General features: G+C 40.4%; 1 protein-coding gene across 1 annotated transcript in view; it reads left to right on the forward strand.

Moving 5' to 3' along the window:
• LAMA4 (laminin subunit alpha 4) overlaps positions 1–27728 on the forward strand; it is a 103507-nt gene that overhangs the window by 44657 nt on the left and 31122 nt on the right. Inside the window, exons 5-17 of the mRNA XM_009463348.2 lie at positions 1141–1355; positions 3766–3861; positions 5194–5345; positions 5487–5597; positions 9032–9143; positions 12419–12586; positions 13351–13544; positions 15264–15380; positions 17408–17556; positions 19590–19731; positions 20830–20926; positions 21717–21833; positions 22872–23057. Of these exons, the coding sequence (XP_009461623.1) occupies positions 1141–1355; positions 3766–3861; positions 5194–5345; positions 5487–5597; positions 9032–9143; positions 12419–12586; positions 13351–13544; positions 15264–15380; positions 17408–17556; positions 19590–19731; positions 20830–20926; positions 21717–21833; positions 22872–23057 (1856 nt within the window). The remainder of the gene's footprint in view (positions 1–1140; positions 1356–3765; positions 3862–5193; positions 5346–5486; positions 5598–9031; positions 9144–12418; positions 12587–13350; positions 13545–15263; positions 15381–17407; positions 17557–19589; positions 19732–20829; positions 20927–21716; positions 21834–22871; positions 23058–27728) is intronic.

Here is a 27728-nt window from a genome sequence, read left to right on the forward strand (position 1 = left end):
GCTGGCCCCTCCAGTCCATAAGCAGCTGCTCTGTGCTGCCCCAGCCACCAGCTCCTCCAGCAATGCCCTTGTTCGAGGATTTGCTGCTGCGAGCTGCTCCATGCCTACTCCAGGGCCGGCTCTGTTCGCCTCACTGGTTGTTTTGCAAAGGTTCCTCTAGCTCACAGGATTAAGCACACCCCCTGCTACCAGCAGAAACTCCTTTAACTGAAACCCCCTCCTTTCTTTCCAAATGATGACACCAAATCTATTATCTCTTGTCTTAGCTTAGGGCCACTGGTCACACAGGAATGTTAGGTATCACTGGTTTGCCTAGACTTTCAAAAACCACTACAGTTTCAACATCTCTTCCATTTTAAGATGTAGCAAGTTTTCCACAGTTCCCAAATGTGACAAGACATGAAAAGCAATTTGGACCCATTTCAGGCCTCCCCTGGCGTGCTTGTTACCTACCTCCCTCTCACCCTCTGCAAACCAACAGAGGAATCCTCCCCTCCTGGGCTGGTGACTGCTCTCAGCCTTCTGCCCTCAGCCAGCAGGCTAACATCAAACAAATCTGGAAAATGGAGGCTGGTTCAGTGCCTGTTTTGCTTTGCAAAAACGAGAAACCATCCCAATGCCTCACCATAGAAGTTTTTATATAAACCTTTTCTGGTCAGTACTTTGTTGTATGCATTATAATGAAAATAAGGTCTGAACTTCCTCTGAGTATTCAGCATCATGAAATGCAGTCTCTTACCCCAGTTTCCTATATAACACAATATAGGTGGTGAGGTCCAAAGCTCAAAGAGGCCAAAATAAACACTAGAGCTGCTTCTCTGCCAAGGTCATTCTGTCATAGATTTTAAAACAATGGGGAACAAATCATTTTACTGCTAAAGACACACACAAAAAAAATAACGCAGACTGGTGTGATTGAGATACCAGGAGTGTTCAAGAAGGGAAAAATATGTAACTGTACAGATTGAGAATAGAGCACAAAACAGCCTCTGCAGGAATACAGCTCCCAATTTGCCTTTTGTCCTTTAGTAGCTGCAGACCATCATCAATTCATGGTGACATAAATAAGGTCAGAGAAAAAATGGTACCGCAGATGGGAATGTCATTGTTCATCATTGCTGGGCTTGCTCTTCTTTTCAGGTGTGCCCCCGGTTACTATGGGAACCCTTTGCTAATTGGAAGCACTTGTAAAAAATGTGACTGCAGTGGCAACTCAGACCCAAACCTGATTTTTGAAGACTGTGATGAAGTGACCGGCCAGTGCCGCAACTGCCTGCGCAACACCACCGGGTTCAAGTGCGAACGATGCGCTCCGGGTTACTATGGGGATGCCAGATTTGCTAAAAACTGTACAGGTATTGTCTATAGTTCAGTAGAGCAGAGCAAAATGCAGCACAGTGTGGTCTATTGATGACCTCCCAGAGATGACTGAATCAGTCATCAGACACCTGTGGCCCTGGGAGGCCAGGGTTGCTCCTGGCCATCTACCCGGTGCGATAATTTGGATGCCTGTTTGGCTAAATCATCCCAGGCACTAGCCCTCTTTCCATTGCCCATGAAGAAGTCTCAAACCCCAGACCCCAACATCTCAAACACCTAGGCAGGATGAATGTAGGCACTGTTGTGTCCTGTATGTTGTTTTAAATAAGGGTCTCTGAGCTTTCCTTGGGCAGAGACTTCACCTTTGTGTTTGTTCACACCACACACTGCACAGTATGGCCACTTAGACTGATGGCACTTAAAGACTTGAAAGCAATTATTATGGGAACAGCATTGTCCTTCCTGTCCTGACCCAATCCTGCTCATTTTCTGCTGGTTTTCGTACTGATAATGTATTCTGCATTGTCTGTGTAATCTTGCTGGTTACTGTATTTCCACACCAGAGATGACTGTACTTCCAGGGTCTGGTAAAGTGTTACCCAGAGGATCTTACGCAAACATACCTACACAGAAGGGTCACACAGGTTTATGTCCTCTAATATAATCATTCTCTTAATTTACATGGAGTTAGATCCAAATAGGACTTTGGGCTCATGCCCTTTGTCCTTGCTTTGGCTCTGAGAGGAGAGAGTACATCCTCTTTCAAAGCACCAAGGAATAGCCACAGCTAAAGGCAGAACGCAGGTGCTCAGAGCAAGGACCTTGGGGATCATAGAACCATAGAATCATAGAATCGTTAAGGTCAGAAAAGACCCTTAAGATCGTCGAGTCCAACTGTTAACCTAGCACTGCCAAGTCCACCACTAAACCATGTCCTCGAGCACCACGTCTACCATACTTCAAAGCTTTCCACAAATGCCCCTCAGAAACAAAGAAATTTAGAAGCTTTCTCCACCAGTAAGCCACAGCAGCATTGAAAGTCTTAATTCCCTGCTAAAAACGTAGTACCTCCTAAACAAGCAGATGAAAAATTGTCAGGACTGCTTTTGAAATTAATTTACTATAAGCATTTGTACAGCAAATTAAGTTATCCATTTAAATAAGAAGATACCATTTGCTTTTCTTGAGCACCAATCTCGTCCAAATTTTAATCTTGTAACTGAAATCTTGCCACCTGTTTTGGGGATAGCCTAGATCCAGTGACATAGGTGAAGAGAAATCTCTGCTTTCAACTGAGACTTTTCTTTCACTTCTTAACAAAAGAAATAACAAATTAAAAAATTGTGTATACAAGACACCCAGTTCATACAGATTGTGGTGAGGTCAAAATATCGATTGCCCAACAAAATTCATAACCAAATTCTGTTCTCACAATGGTACAAAACCTGAGTAGTTCCAATAACACTGGTTCAGTTACACAGAATTATTCCAATGTTAGTGCATCATGTTGACTTTGAAGCTGTATTACACATTTTCCCTGATAATTCCTCAAATGTGCAATGTGGAATGTAAATACAAGGGTAATTCATAGAGAACAATGAATGGGCTGCAATAAAACAGCAGTAAACAATTTTGTTATATGACAGTGCTGAAATCATGAATCACAAGAGCAAAACGGATTCCAGATAAGTCACTGCTGTTCTTATGTTCTGCTTGAGTTTTTGTTATTCTATCAAAGTCTTCCAAGAATATTTTAATCTTTAAAATAATATATTTTAAAAGGCCAATTAAACCTTGAAAGAGACACTTTAGATTAAAAATTATACTTTTTAAAAAGCCACTTGTGCTGGCAGTAAATATGTAGCTTACTCAAGTTTAAAAAACATAAAACCTCATTTATTCTTCATTGTAAGTGGCAGGAGATATTTACTTTTTGATAAGCTTAAGCTGATGATGGAACTGGAGTCTACTATCAATCCCTGATAGCTGGAAAGCTTATTTAGTGGCAGCCTGACACAGCATTGATAAATTCCACAGGTCTGTGGAGAGATTTGTAACTAATAATTAACTTCAGTTATACTGCTTTCCTTAGCCCATCTCTTAAACGTCACCCTCTCTAGATGGTGATGTACAATGGCCCAGATGGGCAACTCTGGCCTCACTGCCTCTGCTTGTGACCAGCTGGGAAGCTTTGAACAAGTCGCTTCAGCACAGGCTTTCTAATTCTGTTTCCTGTCTCATATTTTATCTGGTCCAACTTGACCACAGTGCAAAGAACATCCTATTCTACATACTGAAGGAAAAATCAGTCCAAGAAGCCCTTGATTTTGGTTTGACTACCCGTGTACAATCCAACGTACAATCATTTCACTAGTCATGGGAGGGGAAAGGTGGGTTGTGCATTTTGAAGACTGTTCTTTCAAAAATCCTTTCTTTTTCCTGCAGAATGTAACTGTGGAGGGAGAATGTGTGACAGCCAGACTGGAGAATGCCTTGCTGACAGTCCTGAAGTTTCTACTGGCACAGACTGCCCAACCATCAGTAAGAAGATTATCATGAGAACATGAAAAATTAATATCGATCTCGTATTTAGATGCTTACAAATACTAACTTAAGAGCGCGGTTCTCCAGTGGGTTCAGCACTTCGACCTTGGTCCCACAGGGCACTTAAGCATATGAATATGCACGATGCCCCACTGACTGAGTGTTTAAACATGTTCTCACTTGCTTGACTGAGTACATGCATATGTCCAACTCTGTGATTCAGCCTGAATGTTTAGGTACAAACTGTGGAGCAGTAGGGAAGTATCACCAAAGCCACTTCTCTAGACTTTGAGATACAGTGCCTGCAAAATAATATTCTGGCCCTAAAGACTGCCATCACAACTTTATCTGTGCCATCTTGCATATAATTTCTGGTTTTCTAGTTGTACACCTAATATAAATTGTTGCTGTTGACAATTTGACATACATCCATCAGGCAGTTGCTTTTCCATTATCACCTCCCTTATTCTAACCATAGGAAGCCTGGGGAGTTTCCAGAAGTACTATGTTGTAACTACTGGTAACCACTGATATTTTTTTAAATGTTAGTATAATTATGTCTGTGGTATAATGCAGACCATGTAGCACATATGGGTTCCTAAACTGACTCCCAAGAAGAGGGGTTGTGTGCCTGGAAGTGCAAACAGAAGGAAAATATTTGGGAGCTGCTGCCATCAAGAATACAGACTATACAGTACCAAGCAAAAGTTTCTGAAGTAATCTGCGTTTCATGTTAACCTAAGTCTCTTGCATTTAGTGGTGGCACCAATGTCACTAAAAACAAGGTGGTATTGCAAGCATTCAGCAGGGACAAGGATATGGTTCTGCGCAAGCGTATTCTAGACATGTTATAACTGTATTTTTAGAAGTTGCCTTCGTAATCAGAGAGACAGCCTAAGAGCCCATCTGCTGGAGTTCCTTACTTCTCATACCACCGAATTTTAAATACAGAGTTTTGGGTTCTGACAGAATGAAGTTGTGTTTTTGACCTCCATCTGTTGTTCTTTAGGCCAAAAAAACCATGCAGAGCCTCTAGGGAATAGCCAGGAAATGCCTCCTCTCTCTCTCCCTACTGATTACGGTGCCGCTGCAGCAGCCTGCAGGAGGAGTCCCATCTGGTGCTGCTCAGCTGGAAGCATCATGACTGTACTTTGGGACCTTGGAAGAGGGCAGATGAAAGTGAAAGAAAAATGGGTATCCATCAGGATCCATCAATGACGAAGAGAGGGAATGCCCTGGGGCAAGAGCACTATAAAGTGAATTTAAGATATTTGCTGTTCACTGACACAAACACTAAAGAAAAATGACACTCTCTTATTTTCTTATTAGGCTGCGATAAATGTATTTGGGATTTGACAGATGACATCCGATTAGCAGTTCTGGCTATTGATGAAAGCAAATCGACTTTACTGAGCATTTCTACAGGTGTTGCAGCTCAAAAGCGCTTGAATGACCTGAACCTCACTGCCACCCATCTCCAGGTACAAACATTGATGACATTTTATTTTTTAATGTAATTCTAATCTATGAATTTCCATTCTATTCCTGTAGATTTTAATCCCTGCCCTCACTAGAGAAATAATTTGCTTTCAGATGCATTGACTTTTTTCCCCCGCACACAGGAGGCAATGTCCAAAAAAAAGAGCCATGCTGTGCTTTGGACCATCCAGGTCGATGATGCTGCAGATGCAACGAATGATCTCCTGAGAGAGGCAGCAATACTTGATGAACAGGTTTGTTTATAGCCTCCTGCCAGAGCGCTGAGGGTTTGTGGTTTGTCATATTCACATGCTGGCATAAGAGGTTAGTACAAAACAGTTCCAGTTGGAAGGGACCTACAACAATCATCTAGTCCAACTGCCTGACCACTTCAGGACCGACAAAAAGTTAAAGCATGTTATTAAGCGCATTGCCCAAATGCCTCTTAAACACTGACAGGCTTGGGGCATTGACCACCTCTCTAGGAAGCCTGATCCAGTGTTTGACCACCCTCTCGATAAAGAAACATTTCCTAACATCTAGTCTGAACCTCTACGTTCACCAAACAAGAGTGGGAGTGCCCTGATAGTTGGGAGAACTTTCTATTTCTATTTTCCATTTGTAGACTTTCTACTTTACTTTAGCTCTGAATTAACAGCATAAATGACCTATCAAGTCTTCTTCCCAGAAAAGGAAGGATGTAGGGACAAAGTCTGTTGGATGTGGTTGGACGTTTGTCACAGATCACGAAAAGCCTCCTCTCAGGATCTGAGTTCCCACCCACGCCCCTACACGTGTTTGATCTGAGATAGACACACTGCCTTTCTATTTCACATTTTGATTTCTAGTTAAGCAAAGTAACCAACACTAAACAAATTCAGATTGACTTTGGGAATATTTGTATTATATCCATTTTACAGGCATGATCTCCTAAAATTAAATTAGCCCTGATTAGACACTTCAAAATATGTTACAAAACTGCCAGTTTAAAAGGGTTTTCACGTACCCACTGAGATGGGACCCTGATCAGCACTCAAGATATGTTTTAACACAATTGTAATCATAAATGTTGCATCCACATTCAGTTGCCAGGTGATAAAATTAAGGTTATCTTCTCTCAGCTCACATAACACTTTCATTGAACCCTAGAAGGATACTGATATGAAATATGTTAAGAGAAGAAATAGGGTTCAAAATTGCTTTTCCTCTATTTTAAAGAGATTATTACACATCTTTCTGTTGCTAAGATATATATATTATATTAGTGAGATACATCACTATCTGTTATTCCCAGAGATAATCACCGCCATAACATGACTGGAGTATATTTCATGCTTATTGCAAAATGCCAGACCTTATATTCACACTTACCAATTCCTTCAGAAGACAAATTAAAACTACACCTTAGACTAAAACTCAAACACAGGAGCAAGTAGGAGAAAAAACACAAAGGAAGAGGAGAAAGGACTGTATAGAGAGATGGAAGAGAAAAATTGGGTTTGGGTGTTTTTAATCAGCACTTACTTAGCAGAAAGGGCACTGCAGAATTACACAGACTATGCCTGTGTTCAAAAGAGAGGTTTGATTAAACCAGCTCACACACTCCCACACCTGTACCTGTGAAAATCTGGCAGTGCTCACATGCCTCAGGGTCCCTTTATGCAGTTTGTAGGCATGATGATTAAGGCATTAGGTTTTCTAGGAATATTTAGTGAATTTGGATAATCGTGTTTTTGTCATCTTCAGTACTATGTGGGGATTTCTTAGCTCAATCCTCAATTTGACTGTCCCTGAACAAATAAATTCAGTGTTTCCTCTGGTCTTTTCTCCCCGGTTATTTCTAATGCTTGTTCCGCATGAATACTTGTGATTGCTTGTAAAGGCAGGGAAATAATGGCCCCAGACTCTCACAGTGGAAGGAAGACCACAGTAATAACTCTGAATATATTGAACTTTTGGCTCTTTCAAGGTACTTTTATGGAAAACAGGTGCAAGGCCCTTGAGTGGGTTTTGCAGAGATGTGCTGCATCTTCCGCTCAGAGCATTTCATGTGCACGTCCTTGTGTCTGAGGGGTTGCTGCAGATTCTGATCTAAACCCCAAAGGCAGGAGGAATGCACCAACTGTAAGCAAATCCTCCTGCTAAATGGGAAGAGTAAATGTGACCTGTAACACCCTGAGTCTGCTTGGGATAAGCTTAGAGTAAAACAGCACGTAGCTCGATCCTGAATGTTTGGCAGAGACTCGGGAGAGCCGAGCGCCTTTCCTTCCTGGGCTCTTCGCAAATTTCAGGATGAGCCTTGGTGCATCAGTGGGAATTTGAGGGTCCCTAAGAGCACCCCTCACTCATGCTGCTGTGTTTCCCATCAATCTCATGGCAATCAGCACACCTGTCTCAGCAATTCCCCAGATGTTCAATAGTTAAAGAAAAATCTGTCGAGGAAAGAGTACTACGTAAAGGTGTGTAAAAACAGCAAGAAGTTGCTTGACATAAGCATGAAGTGGCGATGCTGAGCAACAGAGCATCCACAAGAAACCCTGATAGCAATAAAGGAATATGAATAAAAAACATAGTGCTTGCCCTTCACAGACTAAAAAAAAAAAAAAAAAAACAAGTAAACGGAAATAATATTAAAACCTTTCTATAAACCCTTGCAGTTGTTTTGTGCGGCGCTGGCCCTGCCTTCAAGCGCCACCTGGTGCCTCTGCAAACCCCGAGCGAAAACCCTGTCTGTGGGTCGGGGCCGCTGCTGAGGCGGACAGAAGGACGGCAGCAGGGCCCTCCGGCGCTCTTGCAGGACTGAGCAAGTACGAAGTGAGCACACCAACAGCCAAGTATCTTCTGGCTTATGAGGTGTCAGGGCACCCCAAACCCAGAAACTAATTTTTCAATGGGAATTTTTGCCGATGCAGCCCCAACAGGGACCGTGAATCAAACACCTTTCCACTGGCAAGCCTGTGGTGCGGACTTATACGTGCGCGCGCGCACACACGCGCACACAGGGTCCAGGAAACGTCAACGGCACAGCAGTCATCTTTTTTTATCCTTCCTGGGAAATACCAGTGAAAATTAAATCTAAGGATTCCCCAAGTCAATGACCTTCTAGGAAAGATGATAACTATGACATGGGAACTCTTCGTTTCCCTTACATGTAAGGGAACACAATGCAGAGTACAGCCTCCAATGTAATACAGTATAGGAGGGTGCCTATGCTCTTCCGAGTATTTTGAATCCTCATGCTTTTTCTTAATTTTAACAAGTTGCAGAGCTGGGGACCTCACTTGAGGGAGACACTGATCTAAAAATGGTTGTGAGCTTGACACCTTATTCTTCAGTCTATATGCTTACTCAGGGAACGCCATACCCAGCAAAATGAGCCAGCCCCGCTGCATGCCTAGGAGACTCAGCAGATGGGAGTTTCACAACTGTACATAATTTATGGCAATTTGATTGCAGCAAATGATGGATAAATATGGGACAGATTTTAATCTCTCACTCTGCAATTCTGAAAATACCGACAAGACAGCCCTTCACTTCAAACACCTCTGTAAATACCACTTTATATGATAAATGGACTTTCACATGCTCATCAGGAGAAAGCGAAATGTGTGTTTACACTGCTCATCCTCACGCATGCATATGGATCTGAAAAGAAATCTAATGTCTAACTCACATGGTTTATTCATAGGGAAATGAAGCATCCAGCAAAGGCCTACTGGTACAGAAGGAAACCATGGAGACCAACAACCGTGCTACTCAGCTTGTGCAGCAGCTCAGTAATATGAGGGATGACATTCAAGGTAAACAGATTTCTTTCTGGTTCAGCTCAATGTCAAGCACGTATTAATGAAACCTCCAGCAAAAAAAAGTCATAGCACCTGGGCACTCCCGCAAAGCAACCCACACATAAGGCTTTTGCAGCCTGCAATGCCATGTTGAAAAGTTGTCTCTCTTAAGAGACAGCTGACACCACAGGCTGACTTGGTCTGACACCCAGTACAAGAGCTTCTCTTTCTTTTTTCTCTCTTTGACAGAGCAAAATAATAATAAATAGGTTTACATTAAATACTTCAAGCTAATTCAGCTTGTAGCCTTTGTTTGTTTGAATAGCTGCTCAAGGTATTTATATATACTTGTGGTAAAAAAAAAGTCAGTATCAAATTGGGGCTGGATGGAGCCACAAATGCAAGCATAGGATGAGAGATGAGAGTGCTCCAAGTCTTACTTCTCAGCAGATTCCTGCAAGTGCACTTTTCCCATCCTGCTGATAAGTAATGGAGGCCATATGAATAGCTAGAAAATTTTTTTTTTTAAATTATGCTTTCCCTTTTGAACCCATGACAGTCAGTTAGACCTGCCTAACTCTGGTGATCCCACTGGCGAGTGTTACTTTAAATCTAGTTTTTGCCTTTTAGCAAACTGTTGCTGAGTAGGATTGTGCTGGTTCATACAACTTCATGCAGATGCTTCTAAAAAGAAAAGGATGCTGAATAGTAAATAATTTGGTGAACTTACTGATTCCCCAAGCTCAGCGTAGAAGGTGATGGTGATTTTCTCCTCAAGCTGCTTATTGCTTCATCTGACCAGAATTTCCAATTGAGTTTGGGTCCAGACACATCTACAGAGCATTACAGATGAACTGTTGTCCTCTTGTTCTTTTTTTCTGAAATACAGAAAAATCGGAAAACTGCATTTTCCTTGCCTTTTTTTTCCACAAAGAAAGCGTGGCCTTTAGTAAAAGTGAAAGGCAGAATTGTAAACTGTGTGGCTAGTGCAGACCATCAGAAATGGTTATAGTCATGCTGATTCACAGTAGGAGAGGTAAATATGATGATGATGATGATCTCCCAAAATTAGGAAAAGAGTCAAACCAAAAGCTTTTTACAAACCGTAACCTTTTGTCTCAGTGTCCTGCTCATCTGTCCATATGATGTGAGGGAATGCATGCAAAACTTAAGTTCATCTTTAGGCAACACGCTAGAGCAATAAAAGCATCTCCAGAACTAGCATAAATTTCAAAACATAACTTCTCTTCTGACTGTAAATGTATGTATTTTATACCTTCCCGGATGAAGATTTTTTTTTATTTAGAGCCTGTTAAACCTCCTGCATCTTCAAGAATTTTTACTGTACTATATATCAAAGGATAAATGACAACAATGAACACCTTCCCAAGCACAATTGCTCTTAAAAAAGGTTTTCTAGTCAGAGATTATCATATTATCATGTCTATGACATATCATTATCATGCTGATATATAAAACTGAGATTAAACCAATTGCAGCCTCTTCTGTACCTACAGAAAGCAATAAAACCCCAAGTGAACCTACTCAGAAGCATCTCTGTCCCCTGTACACCTGCATCATCACAGCCTCCATCCTGCCATAGAGCACACTGATTTTTCCCAAACCTTGGCAAAGCCAACAGTGTAAGAAAGCTGTATATGGCACCAGAATAAAAAGGCTGACTGGCAGCTAAGGTTAAACAGGCCTTTTTCAACTAATAGAAACACTTTATTAACAGACCTGAGCAGTTCTGTCTTAGAGCATTTACTGCAAGCTCTGTGGCAAGTTGTGTAAGGAAGAGCGGTTACGTATCAACTGTTATCCTTGCTTATCCTTAACTCCATGGGTGCTTCAACCATTACTTTATTTCAACAAACATAGTTAAGTTAACATATCCTATCACACAGAAGAGGCAGGCTGAGACTATGCTCATAGGATGTTATATTTGTACTACCTTCTTACACCTGTGATGCTAGATCACCTTTGACTGGCCATCCATCACACCTTATTTCTACAATTATAGAGCAAAAGTGTCAGCATGAGCCTCATTGTATGTCACCAGCAATCACTGGCTGACCTCTGGGGGTAGTCCTTTTCTATTATTAATTGGTTTTGGGCAGGAAAGGAACCACATAAGGCAGAAATGTATCTAGTTTGGCGCACAAATAGCACAATCAGGTTCAGCTATCATAGAAGAAGCCACACCCATGGCCGTGAATAAAAAGAGAGTGCTTGTTCACCCAGAAAGCAGTTGGAGACAAGTGGGTGAAAATTATTTCCACCATGCTCAAAACTGTTCTTCTATAGGGGCATCACCACCTGTAGAAGGCAAGCCACTCTCTACTGAAGGGAAGGTCTATGTGTGCACACATGCATATGCACGTGCCAGCATGAGAAGGAAAAAGAAATCCATGGAGCCGTTGGTGGTGATCAGTTACTGCTCCGTATGAGACTTTAAAGCTTCACTAATGAGCTGAGGAGCCAGCCAGAAACTGCATACAAAGACGCTCTGTCAAAGAATCAGTTGTGCCACAATTACAGATCTATTTTTTATAAAAATCTTACAGATGCGTAGTACTGGCTTTGCCAGCTCTGGTTATCCACAAAAGTAGGGATGAACGCAAGCCAAAACTACTCATGTTGTAGGGCATAAAAGAGGAGGTGGCATTCAAGGCCAAGGAGTGAGAAGTGGGTAAACTGTGTAATGCCTACACTGGGAATGGGTAAACTCAATTTCAGCTGCAGGGATCCAACAGTGTTTTTTGAACTGAGACCAAAACCTTGAAATAGTATCTATCTCCAAACCAGCTAGGCAATATCAGGCCAGAAGCCATATGTTACCTCTTTAGGGTGCCTCAGACTTCTTCAGATGGAAAAAAAGGTTACTTCAGTCTCCTTGACATTGTTGTTATTTAATAAACATTTTGCAGCAGCACTTAAAAACCACAATCCTGGACGAGAGCCCCAGCCTGCTACATGCCACAGATCTCAGAATAAAATGATGATCCCATTCTATAAGAACTGCCAAGACAAATAATACACACAACCCATGCCTGCTTAATCTCATCCTCTTCTGATGAGACTCCCACATATGCCAGAAAGTGTGATATATTTACAGGTTTAATTTTAAGACTGGATTAAACATAATAATTATCTACTATAGACTTCAGAGATAATTAAAACTTTCTTTTGCCATCAGCATGATCTGGATTCACAAAAGTAAAAGTACTCCACAGTATTTACTTCTCTGTAGCCATGCTGGATTGACCATCTGTTCCTTTTTCCCACAGAAATCAGCAGCAAGATGAAATACTATGCAATCCAACAAGAGCTGAGCCCTGAAGAAATTACCCAGAAGCTGAGTGTGGCTGAGGAGATGCTGAAGGAGATCAAACGTCGTAAGCCTTTCACTAATCAGAGGCAACTTGCAGATGAGGAGGAAAACGCGGCGGAAGAGTGTGAGTTTTAAATCTGGTTTCCATTCACCCACATGTTGATGCACAGCTGGGATGGGCCAGGCAGCTCTGGCTGTACTGCTGAGCCCCTGGGGGGGACCAGCAGGCACTTGGCAAGCACCGACTGGTGTGCTGAAGGTGCTGCTTCTTCCAAATGCCTGCCCCAAGTCTCTGCTGGCGCTTGCTGGTGCCGTGGCGGAATGGGCAGAAAAATCTGTCTGCGGCTGTGTGTGCCTGTGCGCTGCAGCACCTCAGCGACAGCTGCTTGGGAAGGTTCGTGCCAGGGCTGGAATTGCTCGTGTGAACGTCTTCCTTCCCCCCTGCCAGTTCTGCCATGGGGACAGTAAACTCCAGCAGAGAGAGAAAAATTGCTGGTATGGGAAAGAGGGGCAGCCTAATTCTCACAGCTCGGTGAACATGAGTCAGAGCCCCAGGACAAAAAGGACTGTCTTCTCCAGAAGAGCCTGGTTAGCTGCGACAATGAAAAACAAATGAAGAGCATGGAAAGCCAAACCTAGTTTCTTTTGGGAAAAGCTGCTTGAGAGGGAGAATTTAATGGGATTAAAATGAGATACTAAAATGAGAGGCATCTTTCCTCTTCAAAAGAGGAGGGAAAATTAAAATCTAGGTATATGATCTCTCAAGTGAGCTTTTAACAAACGTGTCTTACTGTCCCCCTTGTAACAGCAAGAGGAATTGTTGCACAGGTAAGTTTTGTCAGAAATACAAGTTTTGGATTAATCAGTGGCCTCTGATTTTTCTCCCAGTGCTACAGCAAGTTGAAGAGCTTCACGAGAGGTACAATGACACCAGAACTCTAGTATCTGATGTGCTGGAGCAGCTCAGCGAACAGGATGTGAAGCTGTCAGACCTGGAGGAAGCATTAGACCAGGCGCTTGACTATGTTACACAAACGGAGGATATAAATAAGAAAAACACAGCCAGTCTTCAAAGGCGTGAGGTACTATGCAGTACATTTATCATAACTGTTGTCTGTGAACACTCCATCTCTGCCGGTGCTTAAAATAGTAGATTGCAAACAATTTAGATTCAGGAATCACTGCACAAAAATAGAGTATCTTGGACCACTCAGCAGGATGAGTTTGAATCTCCGGTTCTAAGAAACAAGTTGTGGAAGTGCAAGGTACTATTATTTATTCATGGAGTGACAATAAATGGCAAGTTTTGGCATGGCATATCTCAGCAGGCCAAGGAAGACATGGATACTAATGGCTAAACTAGGAAGACGTATTACAACAAAACTCACGAAGCTTAAAATTCCATGTAGCATGGCTGCTATAAATATTATGGTGGGATTGTTTCACCTATTACGTACTGATTTATAATGTGGAAGGACTTCATGCTCGCAAAAGTAATTACATTCTATTAAAACAATTACTTATAAAGATTGCACTGCATTCATGCCCTGGGCTGTGAGCGCATTCATACTGTCTCGTCCAAACTTTCTATCTGGTCCTCTTTAAACAAAATGCATCCCAATTTTTTCAGGAAGAGCAGACGATTCTCCTTGCATCTTCAAGCACAAATCCATTCTCTAACTGCTCCACAACAGACAGATACCTTGAAACTGGGTTTCCTACTTGCTGGGTGACCAGCCTAGCTGTAAGGCTACAGCAGTTTTGCCTTATGCTCTGCTCAAATGAATAGTTTCAGTATTTTGAACAAAGTAATCACTCCAGAGAAAAGCTCAGAGACCTGTCCCCTACAGCATGGAAGCGGGGCATGTTTGCCTGTAAGTGGTGGTATTAGGTTCAAATCCCATCTGGCTGCTGAGGAAATTGAATTTTCAGGTCTCTCATCCCAGAAAAGTACCCAATCAATCAGCCATACAAAAAGACTGGTTTTGCTCCTCCCAGCACTTTCATGACTCTGTTTTCTTTAGTTTCCTTTAAGGGGTGCAAAACCAGAATGTCCCACCTAAAACTTTTCCCTTCATTTATTTTTTCAGCAAGGAAGAAAATGACAAAGAGAACAATTTGGGACCATTTGAAGTGAAGTGTTTTCATTTCAATGGCTGAAATTGTTTGGATTCTGGAGGAGAGGGTTTTAGGGAGCAATTTTGTGATTTGAAGAACAATCTTGCAAATTCAGGCCAACCTCTGGGTTTCATAGCATTAGTGGCTGAGTTTTGAGCTCTTGAAATTTGCAGCGCTAGAAGTTCATGTTGATGTGGAATGTCTAATAATTCAACAGAGAAATCAGGCGTGCTGTTCTCGTGAATTCTTCTACAAGCAGCTTGGGATCCTTATGTACAAAGCCTCTTCTGTTGTTCCATTGTTTCATAATTACAGTACCAAGCTGCAGCTCGTCTCACATTTATGAAGCAAAGCCTGAAGTGTGTAGTCGCAATTGTTCACTGTTTTTAACCAGTTGGATCTTCATTATTCCTCACAATGAAGGCAGATGCTGTACAAAAGAGATTGTTCACATGAACTTTACTATTGACAAGGAAAATAGATCTCTGTACTGTAGATTTAAAAAACCCCCCGAAAAAAACCTAGTCTCCAGGCCACTATGAAAAAATTTGTCTGAAATCTATTTAGTTCATCACTTCATCTTTTGACTCAACTTTAATAAATTTAACAAAAATTATAATACTGTATTTTAGCAATGCACAGATGGCTTTGGATGTGATTTAATTTTATTTTATTTTTTGTAGAAACAATATGAGAAAATAAAAGAGCAAACAGATGAAGTGAACGACATTCTGCTAAGTGCCACAACTATTTTGGCAGGACCACAAAAGGTCAACTCTGAGTTAAGTGAAGTAATAAAGGTAGGTGCCTCAGCGACTTGTTTAAATGATATGTCCTGATAATTGGAAATTTTAAGTTGTGTTTAGACTATTAAATAAAAACCTCTCCTTTTTTTATACTGCTTCAAAGAAATACTGATGAATATTCCCCCAAAAAAGTATAAATCTTCCTGGATGAAAAGCTCTGTAATTACATTTTACTGCCTTGGAAAAATAATTATATTATAAGGACACCTTACCTTAGGCAGAGCTGAACGAAGGATTTTGCTGTAGAGTTCTCACTCATTTCATTACAAGCAGCTGCCAAAAGATGCTCTGGTAAAAGACTGCACTATATGATAAATTCCTTTTCTCATGCCTGCAAGTGAGCATAGGAGAAGGCTAAAGATCCCAGATATCAGTGTTAAAACCAGCCACCGTCAGAGTGTAAAACATATATAAACAGATTGTCTTACAGAAATCCTCTTCTGGAACTGTAGACTAGTATCCAGTGCTTTGAATGAGACAAGGTGTTGTAGGAAATTTTTAGAAATTTTAGGTTTTTGGACTTTCTGTGAAAAAACGAAGAAAATAAAACTGGGATTTTGCTAACTAAAATATTTACCAAAGCTGTTCTTTTTTCATGTTTTATTTTAAAAGTTTGAGATAATTTCAGACAAATGAAAATTCTCTACAAACATTCATTTTGGTCATAGGTGCCCACTTATTTTTTTAATAGAAAAGCAAATATCAAAAGTCATTATTTTTTCTTTGAAAAAGTAATTTGAGAAAACAGAAAAAAGACAGCTTGCTTTATAACCATCCCTGGGTGATCAAGCAGTATGACTTTTTTTCCTTCTGTGTTTTGTGCAAAACAAATTGCTGTAGTTTATCATTTCGGGTTTCCCACTCCTGTGGATAAGTTTACACATAGGGGACGTTCAAACTGCAGGGAAGGAAGTAGTATACAACATCATACATCTTCCATCCTCACCTGCAATAAGTATTTTCACGCTTCACTCACTCATCCTTTTTCTCTCCCTCCATTTCATCCTTTTTTTGTGTATTTTGAGGCCACATTTATAATCCTCAAACGTATCAGCAAGCTTGTGTATTGGAGAGAAGGTGCATGTAGGGCCATTTTGTCTTCCCCACGAGTATTTCATATAAGGAAGAAATATGGCTAAGGCAAAGGGATACTACTTCTCCTTGCCTATACGTACATATAGGTAGTATTTAGGTGGACTGATTTACAAATTAGACTAACCCAAGATGTCTTAGCATGAGGGATGACTCTGTGCAAGAGACAGAAAGGGGCCAGGGCCCGTTTTCCACGATGTGGCACAGCTCACAGCCATACAGCTGAACTCTCTGCCCCTCTCCAGCAATTGCCAAATTGTCCCCAGGGCACAGGCACTGCTCCATGCTATTCCCCAAAGAGGCAGCTTTGGGAGAGTGGCAGCTGGTCAGGGCAAAAACAGTGCCAGGGCCCATGCAGTAACAGGATGATGCATAAGCCCACCCACCCCAGTCCTAGTTTACTTGTATACATTTAGAAGTCCCAAAACCTAATATCTGGCCTGAAGTCTTCACACAGAAGAGGTACAAAAAAAAAAAATAAAATTGTGGGTTCCACTTCCCAATTTCAGAAGAATCACAATAAGGGGATTTTTGCAAAGATCTGGTTTAATTACTTCACCTACTAGCACTTCACTCTGAAAGACTTGTCATTGGCACCATTCTGGAGCAAACATAAGGGATAATAAGACATTTCTCAACTGTCTTTCTTTGGTATTTTACACATATCTCTCTAATATCTTTTTAAGGGATTCCTGGAATTTTGTTTGATTTTTATCTTCCTGCATTTGTCTTGCCATACTGACACTCATGGGACAGACTCTTTTTGGTCTTTCCTCTTTTTTATCTGTTAAAAATATAACATCAAACAAATATAACATAAAACAACAACATTATCATAATATAAAAGGTAAAATAAAACATAATAATCAAAATACAGACTTGATTTTTTACAATTTTCATCTTCTTTCTTCCTTCCATATTTTGTTCAGAACGTGTCAGGGTTCTACGCAGAAATAGATGGAGCAAAAAAGGAATTGCAAGAAAAACTAGCCAATCTGTCTCTGTTTGATGATGATTTGGTAGAAAAGGCTATGCATCATGCACACAACCTACGAAGACTTGCTGATGAGCTGGATCGGTAAAATTTAACTTCAGCAGACTCTGTTCATACAAGTGCTACTGACTGAACAGCTGAATAAACTAAGAGACAAGCAGAAACAGTTACATTAGATATGCTGTCTGTAAATAGGCACTAAACAAATCACTGTTAAGTCATGTATGGAAGGATTTGTCAAGGTCCAGAGGGAACAGTTGAAGTTGAGCTAAGCAAAATCTATTAATCTTTTCAAAGAATAAACAAATTGCATGACATTCTCCCGTTTCTAATTTGGCATGTTCTCCTCCCACAGCAAGAGAATAGAAAAGGTAGATTACTGAAAAGTAAAATAATACAGGCAGATTAAATGGGGTTTGCAGAAACAGCTCATATCAGTGAGTTCATTCACATTAAAAAACGTTTAGCATTATGGGCTAAAAAATGGGCTGTGGGGTAATTTTTGTTCAAGAACTGGTTTACAGATGGAGTAGTTCTGATACGGAATAGGTTGTGTCCCAGTGAAACTGGCCCACTGCAACACCAAAAACTTACTGTAAGTCTCCCTAGTTTGCTGGAGGATACTAAATGCATCAACTTTCCCCAATTTACTAAAAAGCAACTTTTAGACAGATTTGAAATATGACTTTATTTGCAATTGGGACTACCCATGGAAAAATCACTGCTGCAAATGAATTCTTAAATAAAATATTTCACCAAATTCTACCTTAAGTAACATCATGGACATACGCTTTTGAAGATGAACTTAAAACTACTCTTCAAGTATATTACCTAAATACCAGTTGTTTCTTAATATTAGTATGCCCTAGATAGGAGATTAAAACAGAGAAAAAAATAACAGATGGTTTTCTCTCATACAACTGTATAAAGCTGACATCTGAAACTCTGTTCTATAATGCCACACAACTGCAGGCAGCCTAAAAAACAAACAGTATGTTCAGTCTGAGATCAGCTAACTGGGGGCAGCAGAATCACTTGAAAGAAAATACCCCATATGGCTAGCCTTCATCCCTTACCAAATAATTTAAAAACAACTACCACGTCCAACACATTGGGAATGTAATAGAAAGCAAACAGAAATAATTACGAAATATCCAGATGGAAATGTGCTGACTCTTTTATTTGTTGAGAAGATTGTCCTGCAGTGAAACTTTAATCCTTTAAAAAATTTAGCCTGTCTTCAAATAATTTTGTTTTTTATGGGTTTGCTTTATAAGCCTGTTGGGCTTTTATTTGGTAGAGTTTCTTTTTTTGTCTTGGGGGAATATAGCAGGAAATTCTTGCAACAACACTGAATCTGGAAACTTAATAAGCCCTCAGTGTGCAAACTCTTTGAAGTGAATACACACGTTTATATATAAATATATTTAGAGTGTATATCTAACATATACTCTGAATTCTGTTTATCACAAAAGTATAAAAAAATAATGTTTATTCAAAGTTGCTGACAAGCTGAAGGTTGAGTCCTAAACCAACTGCTGTTTGGAATCTCCCCTGAAGACCGGTTATCGCCTAATACACAAATCAAGCTCTACCATGCCAGCAAAGCTATCCTGTATTTTTGAAATCTAACTTTTTGTAAAGTTTGATGATCATGGGCAGTTCTTCATCTGATCCTCCCCCTTTTCTCACCTACTTCTGGAAAGTATAAACAGCCCAGCGATACAGCTGTCCTGACCACTGGCACACACAGGTTCACGGCCAGGAGTTATCCCTAAATAAGGGCAACAGATAGATGTTATTCTGTTACTTTTGGAATATCTAATCTAGATTAAAAAAAGATAAAAGCTCAGTAGTCACTTGTTGCTGCTCACATACACATTAAGGGCAAAGTTCCCAGAGTTAAACCACTGGGAAGTGCCTTCTATCCGCATAGTTTTCACCTGCTTCAGGCTGACATAAACGGTCATACACAATGAAGAGAATACCACTTAGGCCAAGTATGTTTATGTGCATGATTATGTAGTCAGAATTCACAGAACATTAAGAAAAGTAATCCATTTGAAACTACTTTGATTTGGTTTGGTTTCTTCCTCCTTTTACTCTCTTTTTAACAGGAATTTGTATGGTGTTGATACAAATGGGTTGGTACAAAGAGCAATAAATGCTTCAAATGTGTATGAAAACATTGCCAACTATATTGAAGAAGCTAATAAAGCTGCATTGCTGGCACTGAACACAACAAACCGGGTCAATGATGTAAGTAATTTTCATAATATCAGCTTTTACTTTGCAATGCTTTGGACACCTAAGTATAAAGAAGAAACAAGATTCAGCATTGAACTTCTCACTGCACATGTGCTTCATCTGCTATTGCCTGAATTAAATCCTAGGTGGTTAATTGTTCTGCCAGCCTAAAGTCCCCTGGTATTTGAAAAGATGCAACAGGTTCTTCTGTCCTAAAGTACAGGGTGATGCTTCTCTGTGTTGTCACTCAAATTGAGGCATTTCTGTGAAAGTCCAGAAAACTCCCTGGCCCTGTAGGAACCTGAGCTGGCATTTAGCACTCAAGTTCTCCTACTCCACACAGCACCATGTGGCAGAAAAGGTTGTCAGGACATCTAACAAACAGAAGCATCACTGTTTCTCATAGAAAGTCAAGTTAAAATGGGGGAAATAGCCCACTCACACACTCAGTGCAGGGATGAGGATGCTAACTTTGTCTCTGGCCTTGCTGTTCTAAAATATTGTATATGTATTTTTGTATGTATGCAGTTTCCAACCTATACACATGCTACCTAACAGCAATTTATTAGCAGCCTAGCAAGAGGATTTGGTTAGATTACAGGGGCCTGAACCCCAGGGAGCTGTGGGATTTCAAGCCCAGCCCTCTGCTTCCAGCACGCTACTGGGGGCTGCAAGGCAGCTCCCCTTGCAGTGCAAGTGTTCATCAAGGTAGCTCCCCATGCAGTGCAAGTGTTCATCACCCACCTAAGATGACAGTAGAAATGAACAGCCACAGTGCCTAATTAACATGCAGCACGAGTATCACATTGACCACATTGGAGCTGATAAATTAAGAGGGCTTCTGTGCTTTCTGCATCTTTGTTATTCACTGTCATTGTCTGGCAAAGCATACATTTCTCTAAACTTTAATTGCAATCTACAGAAAATTTTGCTTTTCTGACTTTTTTTCCTAATCCAGCTGCTAATCTTAAATGTTAGCAAAGCAAACAAAACTGCAATGACTTTGTAGTTACATTTATATGAAGTAATATGTTGTCCACAATTAAACACAATAAAGAGGAACATTTGGTAAGCATTATTCTGACTTACTTTTTTGGAACATACTTGTAGGCTGCAGTTGGAATTGATACTCAGATCATTTACCATAAAGGTAAAAGCGAAGAACTTCTCAACCGAGCCATGGAGCTACAACAGACAGCAGATGACAGTAAATATACATCCTTCCTACCTTCCCAGTCAGCTTATAAGCATGCACGTTAAAATAAATTTCAAAAGCACATCACTAAGGCAGAACTGCTGCTGTAACAGAATAGTGTATTGACTGACATTACCACACAAAGAACTTGAAATGGCCACAGGCACAGTTTGAGTAGTTCATGTGTTGTCATGCTGCCAGATGCTGAAAGTTTATTTCCTTTACAAAAGGACCATTTCAGGTACAACCACTGTTTAAATATGTGATCCTGCAATAAGTTGTTCACAGGTAGATATACTCAGTCAAGTAGTTCAACTGAAATCACTTCGCAACAGTTTAAGTGTTCAGAAAGCTGGATTACACCAGTGAAAGATAATAATAAAATGTTAAAGGATTTTGGCCTTTTTTCACTGAAAATGAAAGAAAGCTCTAAAACTACAGAAATGACCTCTTCAATTTTTCAGGACCTTTTGAGATCCTTAAAACTTTTCCTGTATACTTGTTGCAGCTATTCTCAGCAGTTCTGCTAAAGTAAAGACAGATAGTACTGACTGAGATACAGGTCTCCAGATTTTTCTAACAAGCTCTGTGGCGAGCAAGTAATGGCTGGGAGATGCAAGGTTGCTTTTTCTTATAGATCATGGGAAGTCCAGAGTGCTAGTATGGCCTGTACTAAAAGAGGCTATAGTAAACTGCCTATGGTGTATGAAGTGCTTAATAACATACCTCCAGAGGATGAAACTTACCTTTTCAAATGCCACTTCGATGCCACTCAACTATACCTCCTATTTTCTCCCCACAGGTAACGATTTAATCATTGCAGACACTAGCCGACATGTCAATGGCACGCTTGCCAGAATGAATGCTCTGCGAAGCCAGCTGATGAGAGCAATCACAAAAATGCAATCAGCAGAGCCAGGTTGTAAGAGGAACCTCATCTTTATGATGCTTTATCTTCATACGTTTAAGAGCATATTTTGTCTTTGCATATGGCCTATGAAGTTGGTATTAAGATTTCAGTCCCTGAGGCCTAAAGAAATTTGACTGAAACTACAAGACCTAGACAGCAAACATCCAGCTTTAACATATTCATAATGAAAGTATATGTTTTGCCACCTGAAATTGTTAACATTCTTCTTGATCCTCCTTGCTAGAATTGTCCACTCCCATGTTACTCTTGATCTTTTCAGGGCTTGGAGAATCTGCAAATCTGTGGATTTATTGTATTGATGGTCAAAATCTAATTCACATATACATCACACCTGGCAAGTAGAATATTTGGGAGGTAATTTCTGGCAGTCTTGATTGACAAAATCTCACCTTACTTTTTCAGAAAAGAGACATTATAGAGCATCCAGCAAGTATATCTGAAGGTGTTCAAAGCTGACATGGTTAAGATTTCTTCATTAACTTCAACTAAAAATGGCTGGGGTTTACTGCCAAGACATTGTCACATGCAAAACACCACAGGTTTTACAAATACAGTAGCTGGTAACTAAAAAAAAAATAAAACCCCCAAAATGCCAGGTATGAAAAAACAAAAGCACTTCAGTGTCTTGGGTTTCTCTCCTTCAAAAATAGCTTTCATGAAAAATATTCAACAAACGCATGCATTTTCTTTTAAAAACTTGGTGAAAACCAATGTATTTTCTCATCTCTGTTCCAACTTCCTTGGCTATATAACACCCATCAAAATCTAAGGACATTGAAAATTTCTAGCAATCTAGAATGGAAATGAGAATTTGTTAAATTTTAAGAATTAATATAATTGTAGACCAACCACAGGAAGTTTCGAATATTTCCTGTGGAAATAAAGAGAAAACCAACCAAGCAAGGTTGGGTCCCCATTCTGTACAAGGTAAAATCCCCTTAGCCTCATCACTTTCAAAGTACTCGTTATAGCTCACTTGAATCTTTGAAAGAGTTCATTTCTTCTCATCCCCTGTTTATTTTGTAGTGGAGGCCAGAGAGCGTTTGGAGCAAGCTAAACTGAAGACTGCAGAGGCTGTAAGTGCTACCATGACAGTAACGCAGGCTATGACACCCATGGATGAGAACGTGAGGTTGTGGTCTCAGAACCTGCAAGACTTCCAGCACAATTCAGCGGCGTATGACAGTGCTGTGCATTCAGCTGGGGATGCAGGTACGGTGACCTGAATTTTGCCATTCCTTAGCATTAAAAAGTCAGGGAATCAGTGCAACATCATGTTGTATGAATCATTTACACTGCATATTCATTGCATATAATCTTCTAGCATTTTACCTCCATGAAAACATTTCAAAAATTAGCAGTTGTCTAGAGACTTGACTGTACTTTAAAACTTCTGGATATTTGGGCATCTCCAAAAATGACTTAAACACTTAAGGGCTGAAGTCTTATTGGCTTTTAAGTCATTTTATCAGGGTACCAAGGTCACACTGAACAATAGACAGCTTGTTTAAATACTTCTTGCTATTATGATTGGCAGTTCAGTTATTATTTTTTTAACATTGGGAGGCATTTGAAAACAGGGCCCTTTTGTCCTCAGTATTACAAACGTGGAGGAGAAATGGTCCCTGACTTGATGAGCTTGTAGTCTAAACAAAGGGGGCAAAGAGGATTAGGGAGGAAATAAAATATTTAAGCAGGGTGATTGCTGGAAAAGCTTGTAAACATCACATTAATTCCACTTTTATTATTAGGGGAAGGAGGAAGAGTAGAGCAAAAATTGGAAGATTTGTTACGAAAAATTTAAGGTAAATAAAAAGACAAAATTAAAAGTGAGGAAGGCTACAAAATTGAAATGAAGATGATGGGAAAGAGCGGGAAAAGAGGCAGGGAGAGTGAAGCTGAAATGAAGTGACTGGTGAAAGAAGAAAAAGTACAATTAGGAAATAGAAGAATCAACCTAGAAGTGAAAATATTCGGAATAAAAAATTGCTGACAAGCATCACTATTTACTGCTCGATGTATTCCTGGCTCTGCTCAGGAGGCTCACTAATCCCAAGTTATTCGTGGCTAGGGAAGTTGGAAATCCAGAACAAGAAATTTCCTGCATACGTTTGATGTTACGTACCATCACCTGCAGCACTGTTCAGTGATGTCTTGCCTCCTGAAAGTGCCTCAGAGAAGGTCCATATCTCTATTGACTCTATCTTCAGGAAGTCTGAATCTCAGATCTACTGCCCCAAATCCCTTCTCCTTCTGTCAGGAGCTTTGCAACTTGAGTGTCCTTTTACTGCAAATGGTGTTATGAGTATCAGACCCAACATTGCTTCTAGTGCCCCGAAGCCACGCTCTTCCCTCTAGACCAGGGAAACACAAGGGTCATGTTATTTCCAGAATTCAGTAATGGATAAGACCTTCACACTAGTATTTTTGGTTAAGTGAGTGCTCCCAACAACTAGTATAAAAGTGGTTCCCTCCGCAAGAAGAAATTCAGTACTATTCAATATCTCAACTTCTGGCTCCAGAACTGGAGGTAACTCACTTTTCTCTGAGCTTTTCATCCAAAGGAAACACTGAGCCACTCCCTCTGGGAACAGGTAAGCTCACTCTAGCTTATGGAGTTAGAGCTCCATAAGGGTGCAGTTAATATAACAGTAGTTGTATTGCATTGCTGTAAAATGTTTTTGATCAACACAGAGCTCAGTTTAGGCTGCGGGCTATGGGCTCCAACTCCCATTTAAGATAACGTAAATGTGGATATGACTGGCATCCAGGGAGAGAATGGTATGAGGAAAAACATCTACGAGAAACAGTCTGCTATAGCTTACACATGAAAGTTATTGTTTTTATTCACCTTTACACTTGATTTACATTTAACATTTACCAGTGCCAGCTTAGTAGATAGAGCAGCAACACAAACTGCATTTGGCTCTTCGTGCTCAAAATGTCAGCAGACATTCAGGATTTTAAAAATCTGCTCATACTTGCTGTTACACTGGAAGAAATATTTCCAGTAGCGTTTGAGAGGCTCCATTAGAGTGGATAGGCATAAGATGGCCCAGCTTTCCTAGTTGGTTATGTTCCCCAAAAGGCATGAGTTGTAAAGAACAGCTCCTATGTAATGTGCCTGGCAAAAACATCTTCTCTGTGATAGTGGGTTTGCGTGTAAGGAGTCATCTTGAAAGTACTGTGATCATATCAGAGTGCCTGGAGGTCCTGCTGACCACAAACTAACTGGCTGAGAGATGCTAATATGGAAACTACAGCAATGTGTGGCCTACTACATTTGTGGAAGCAGCTTTTCCATGGCATTTTTGGTCTGAAAGCATTTATTTTTTTGTTTTAAGGCACAATGATTTTTTTTCCAGAAAGATCAGGTGGAAATAGCTGAGAAGACAGAGCAGTGCTACAAAGGAGGCTGGCATGGGTAGTGCTCCATTGAGTGTGACTGTGATTCACAGCCTGGGAAGACAGATGTAGACATGACGGGGCACAGTGGAGTGCTCTCAGATCAGCTGCATGTGTTGCCAGGAGAGGTTGATCGGGCAGGAGAAATGTCCATCAGAGTCCAAAAGAAAGTCACAAAAAATGTTCAGACAGGTGTCTGCAATACCAAAACACCTGATCATCATGCCAATAACACTACCATGGCAGCTGAAGCTTCTAAGCTGGCATGTCTGGATTGCCTTTGAATAAAGCTTGCACTTGATTTTTTGAAGGGTGAGAGCATGTCCTGGCTGTGCAGTTTGTCTGAGAACACTCCCTGTGCCACCACTGTGCAGGGAACTGGTGGGCTTCAGCAGAGAAGAGGAAGGACATTTGGGAAGGGAAACACGAAAGGAGAAAGTGTCTAGAAGGTTATAGTCAAGGTATTTCTTCCCTGACAGATTCCCTTGTATTCTTTTTTGTATTTTATCACTGGGTAAGACTAGTTTTCCTTTTTCACCCTCACTTTCATCCCAAAGTCTAAAATCAAAAATCAATATTCTTCTGTGTTGAAGAATGCTATTATAAAGGACAAGAGGAAGAGATTTATGGTGAGGTTTTACAATAGTACTAGTAGTAATAGACGTTAGTTTTGTGTTTTCATGTTATAGTTGTGTTTCAAGTTTAATACCTCAAATTTCAAACAGATGAAAAGCCAGTTTTTCAAGATATCAGATCAGACACAATTCCAATTCAGCTGCTGATTATCAAAAAAAAGGTGGTTGAAATTTGCTAAATCACTTTATGAGCTTGCAATTTTTTTACTTCAAGAATAATGTGGGCTTTTTTCCAATGATATGGAACATTCATTTCAAAAGGCAGAGAAAACTTTCTGTAAGTTGATTATTATACTAGTTATTTTTTTAAGTAGAAACTTTAATGCATTCTGGAATCAATGTGGTAGCCAGAATTCATTGTAGTTCTTTGAGGATTTGCTAAAATAATGGCACTGTAATGGACAGTAAGTTTTACATAGAATATCTGATTACTGACCCCCAGCACATAGGGTCTTTCAGGACTTAATGGGAATAACTGGAGAGTCTAACGTTCTACATGGCCCACTCCTACACTGGACTTGGAAAGCAAAACACAAGTGAAAAGAGCCAGGCAGAGAGAGGGGCAGGACTGTGGCAAATATAGCTTTTCATGCTATCCAAAGAGAAGCAGGACTTGTAGGACTCTATGGGATCTTCTCATACTCTGGGTTGCTCTGAGTGAGGCTGAGAGCTGCTTCGGTCTTTAGTCAATACAGAACTGGAAGCACAGAAAAGTGATTGGAGGCTACTCTTCCTTCCTTCTTTCCCTTCTATACATTCTCAGTACATCTGAGGATTAGCTCCTCTACCTGTCTCTCTTCTTCTCAGACAAGAGTAAAAATATGAGGGGAAGAACACAAGAGCAGGCAGACGCAAGTTGACAACCCCTAAAATATAACTGCAAACCCTACAAATCTGGTCTTAACCTTTATAGTGAATCCATGTCATTAAAAATTAACTATGAATACCAGATCTTTCTTATATGCATGTAGCTTGTGGCTAAAATCGCATTTCATTATACTCAGCTAGTTGTACCTACATCTAATTAAAGATGAAAAATGATGTGATGTGTAAATACCCTTCAAAGGGCAGCATGTCATTGGAACCTGATGTGATGAAATTGAATTATAATTGGGGGTAGTTATTTTTCTTTCTCAGTAATTTTTTTGTCTGCTTATCTTTCTGGGAGAGGACTTCTTTCCCTTTGAACACAACAAAGCACCGCATTTCCCTTTGATAACCATCCTACTTGCACATGTACCAGAAGACACAGCAGTGAAAAACCAAAGGTCCAGGACTCTGATTCATGACCCTTGGCAGATGTAGGCAGAAAAGCTGAAGAGGTTACTACTCACAAGGGCTAGGGCAAGTAGTAAGCACAGTTTAGGTGCACACGTATCATCAGCTAAGGCTTCCTACCATTGTAGAGTACAGGCCTGTTACTACAGTCTGAAAGCAGCGTGGTGTTTCTGTTAGCAGCATGGGCTGTGAGCCACATGCAGACACAACACCTGTGCAGCCATTCCTGCTACCTGGGTCACAACCTTTGGGAGAGATGCACAGCTGAGAGCTGAGGGAAACAACCTATTCATCTCCCCTAAAATGAATGTGAAGAGCACATGAACCACAGCTCCTAGATGCAGTTCCCAGGTCAGCCATAGACATCCAGTGAGATGCTGAACAAATTATCATTCTGCTCTAGTTGCTCTATCTGTAAAATTGGGTTTAACATTTATCTGCCTTGAAGGAAGATGAAAAGGTTAAAATGATTAACATTTGCAAAGCTCCTTGAGGAAACTATTACAGAGGTACAACACCACAGTAGTACCTATGAGTTCCATGAAAAAGTAGTCTCCTTTGTGCA

The sequence above is a fragment of the Nipponia nippon genome, unplaced genomic scaffold (genome assembly GCF_047370975.1).
Source record: "Nipponia nippon isolate SJK-2023a ecotype South Korea unplaced genomic scaffold, ASM4737097v1 scaffold_4, whole genome shotgun sequence".
Lineage (NCBI taxonomy): Eukaryota > Metazoa > Chordata > Aves > Pelecaniformes > Threskiornithidae > Nipponia > Nipponia nippon.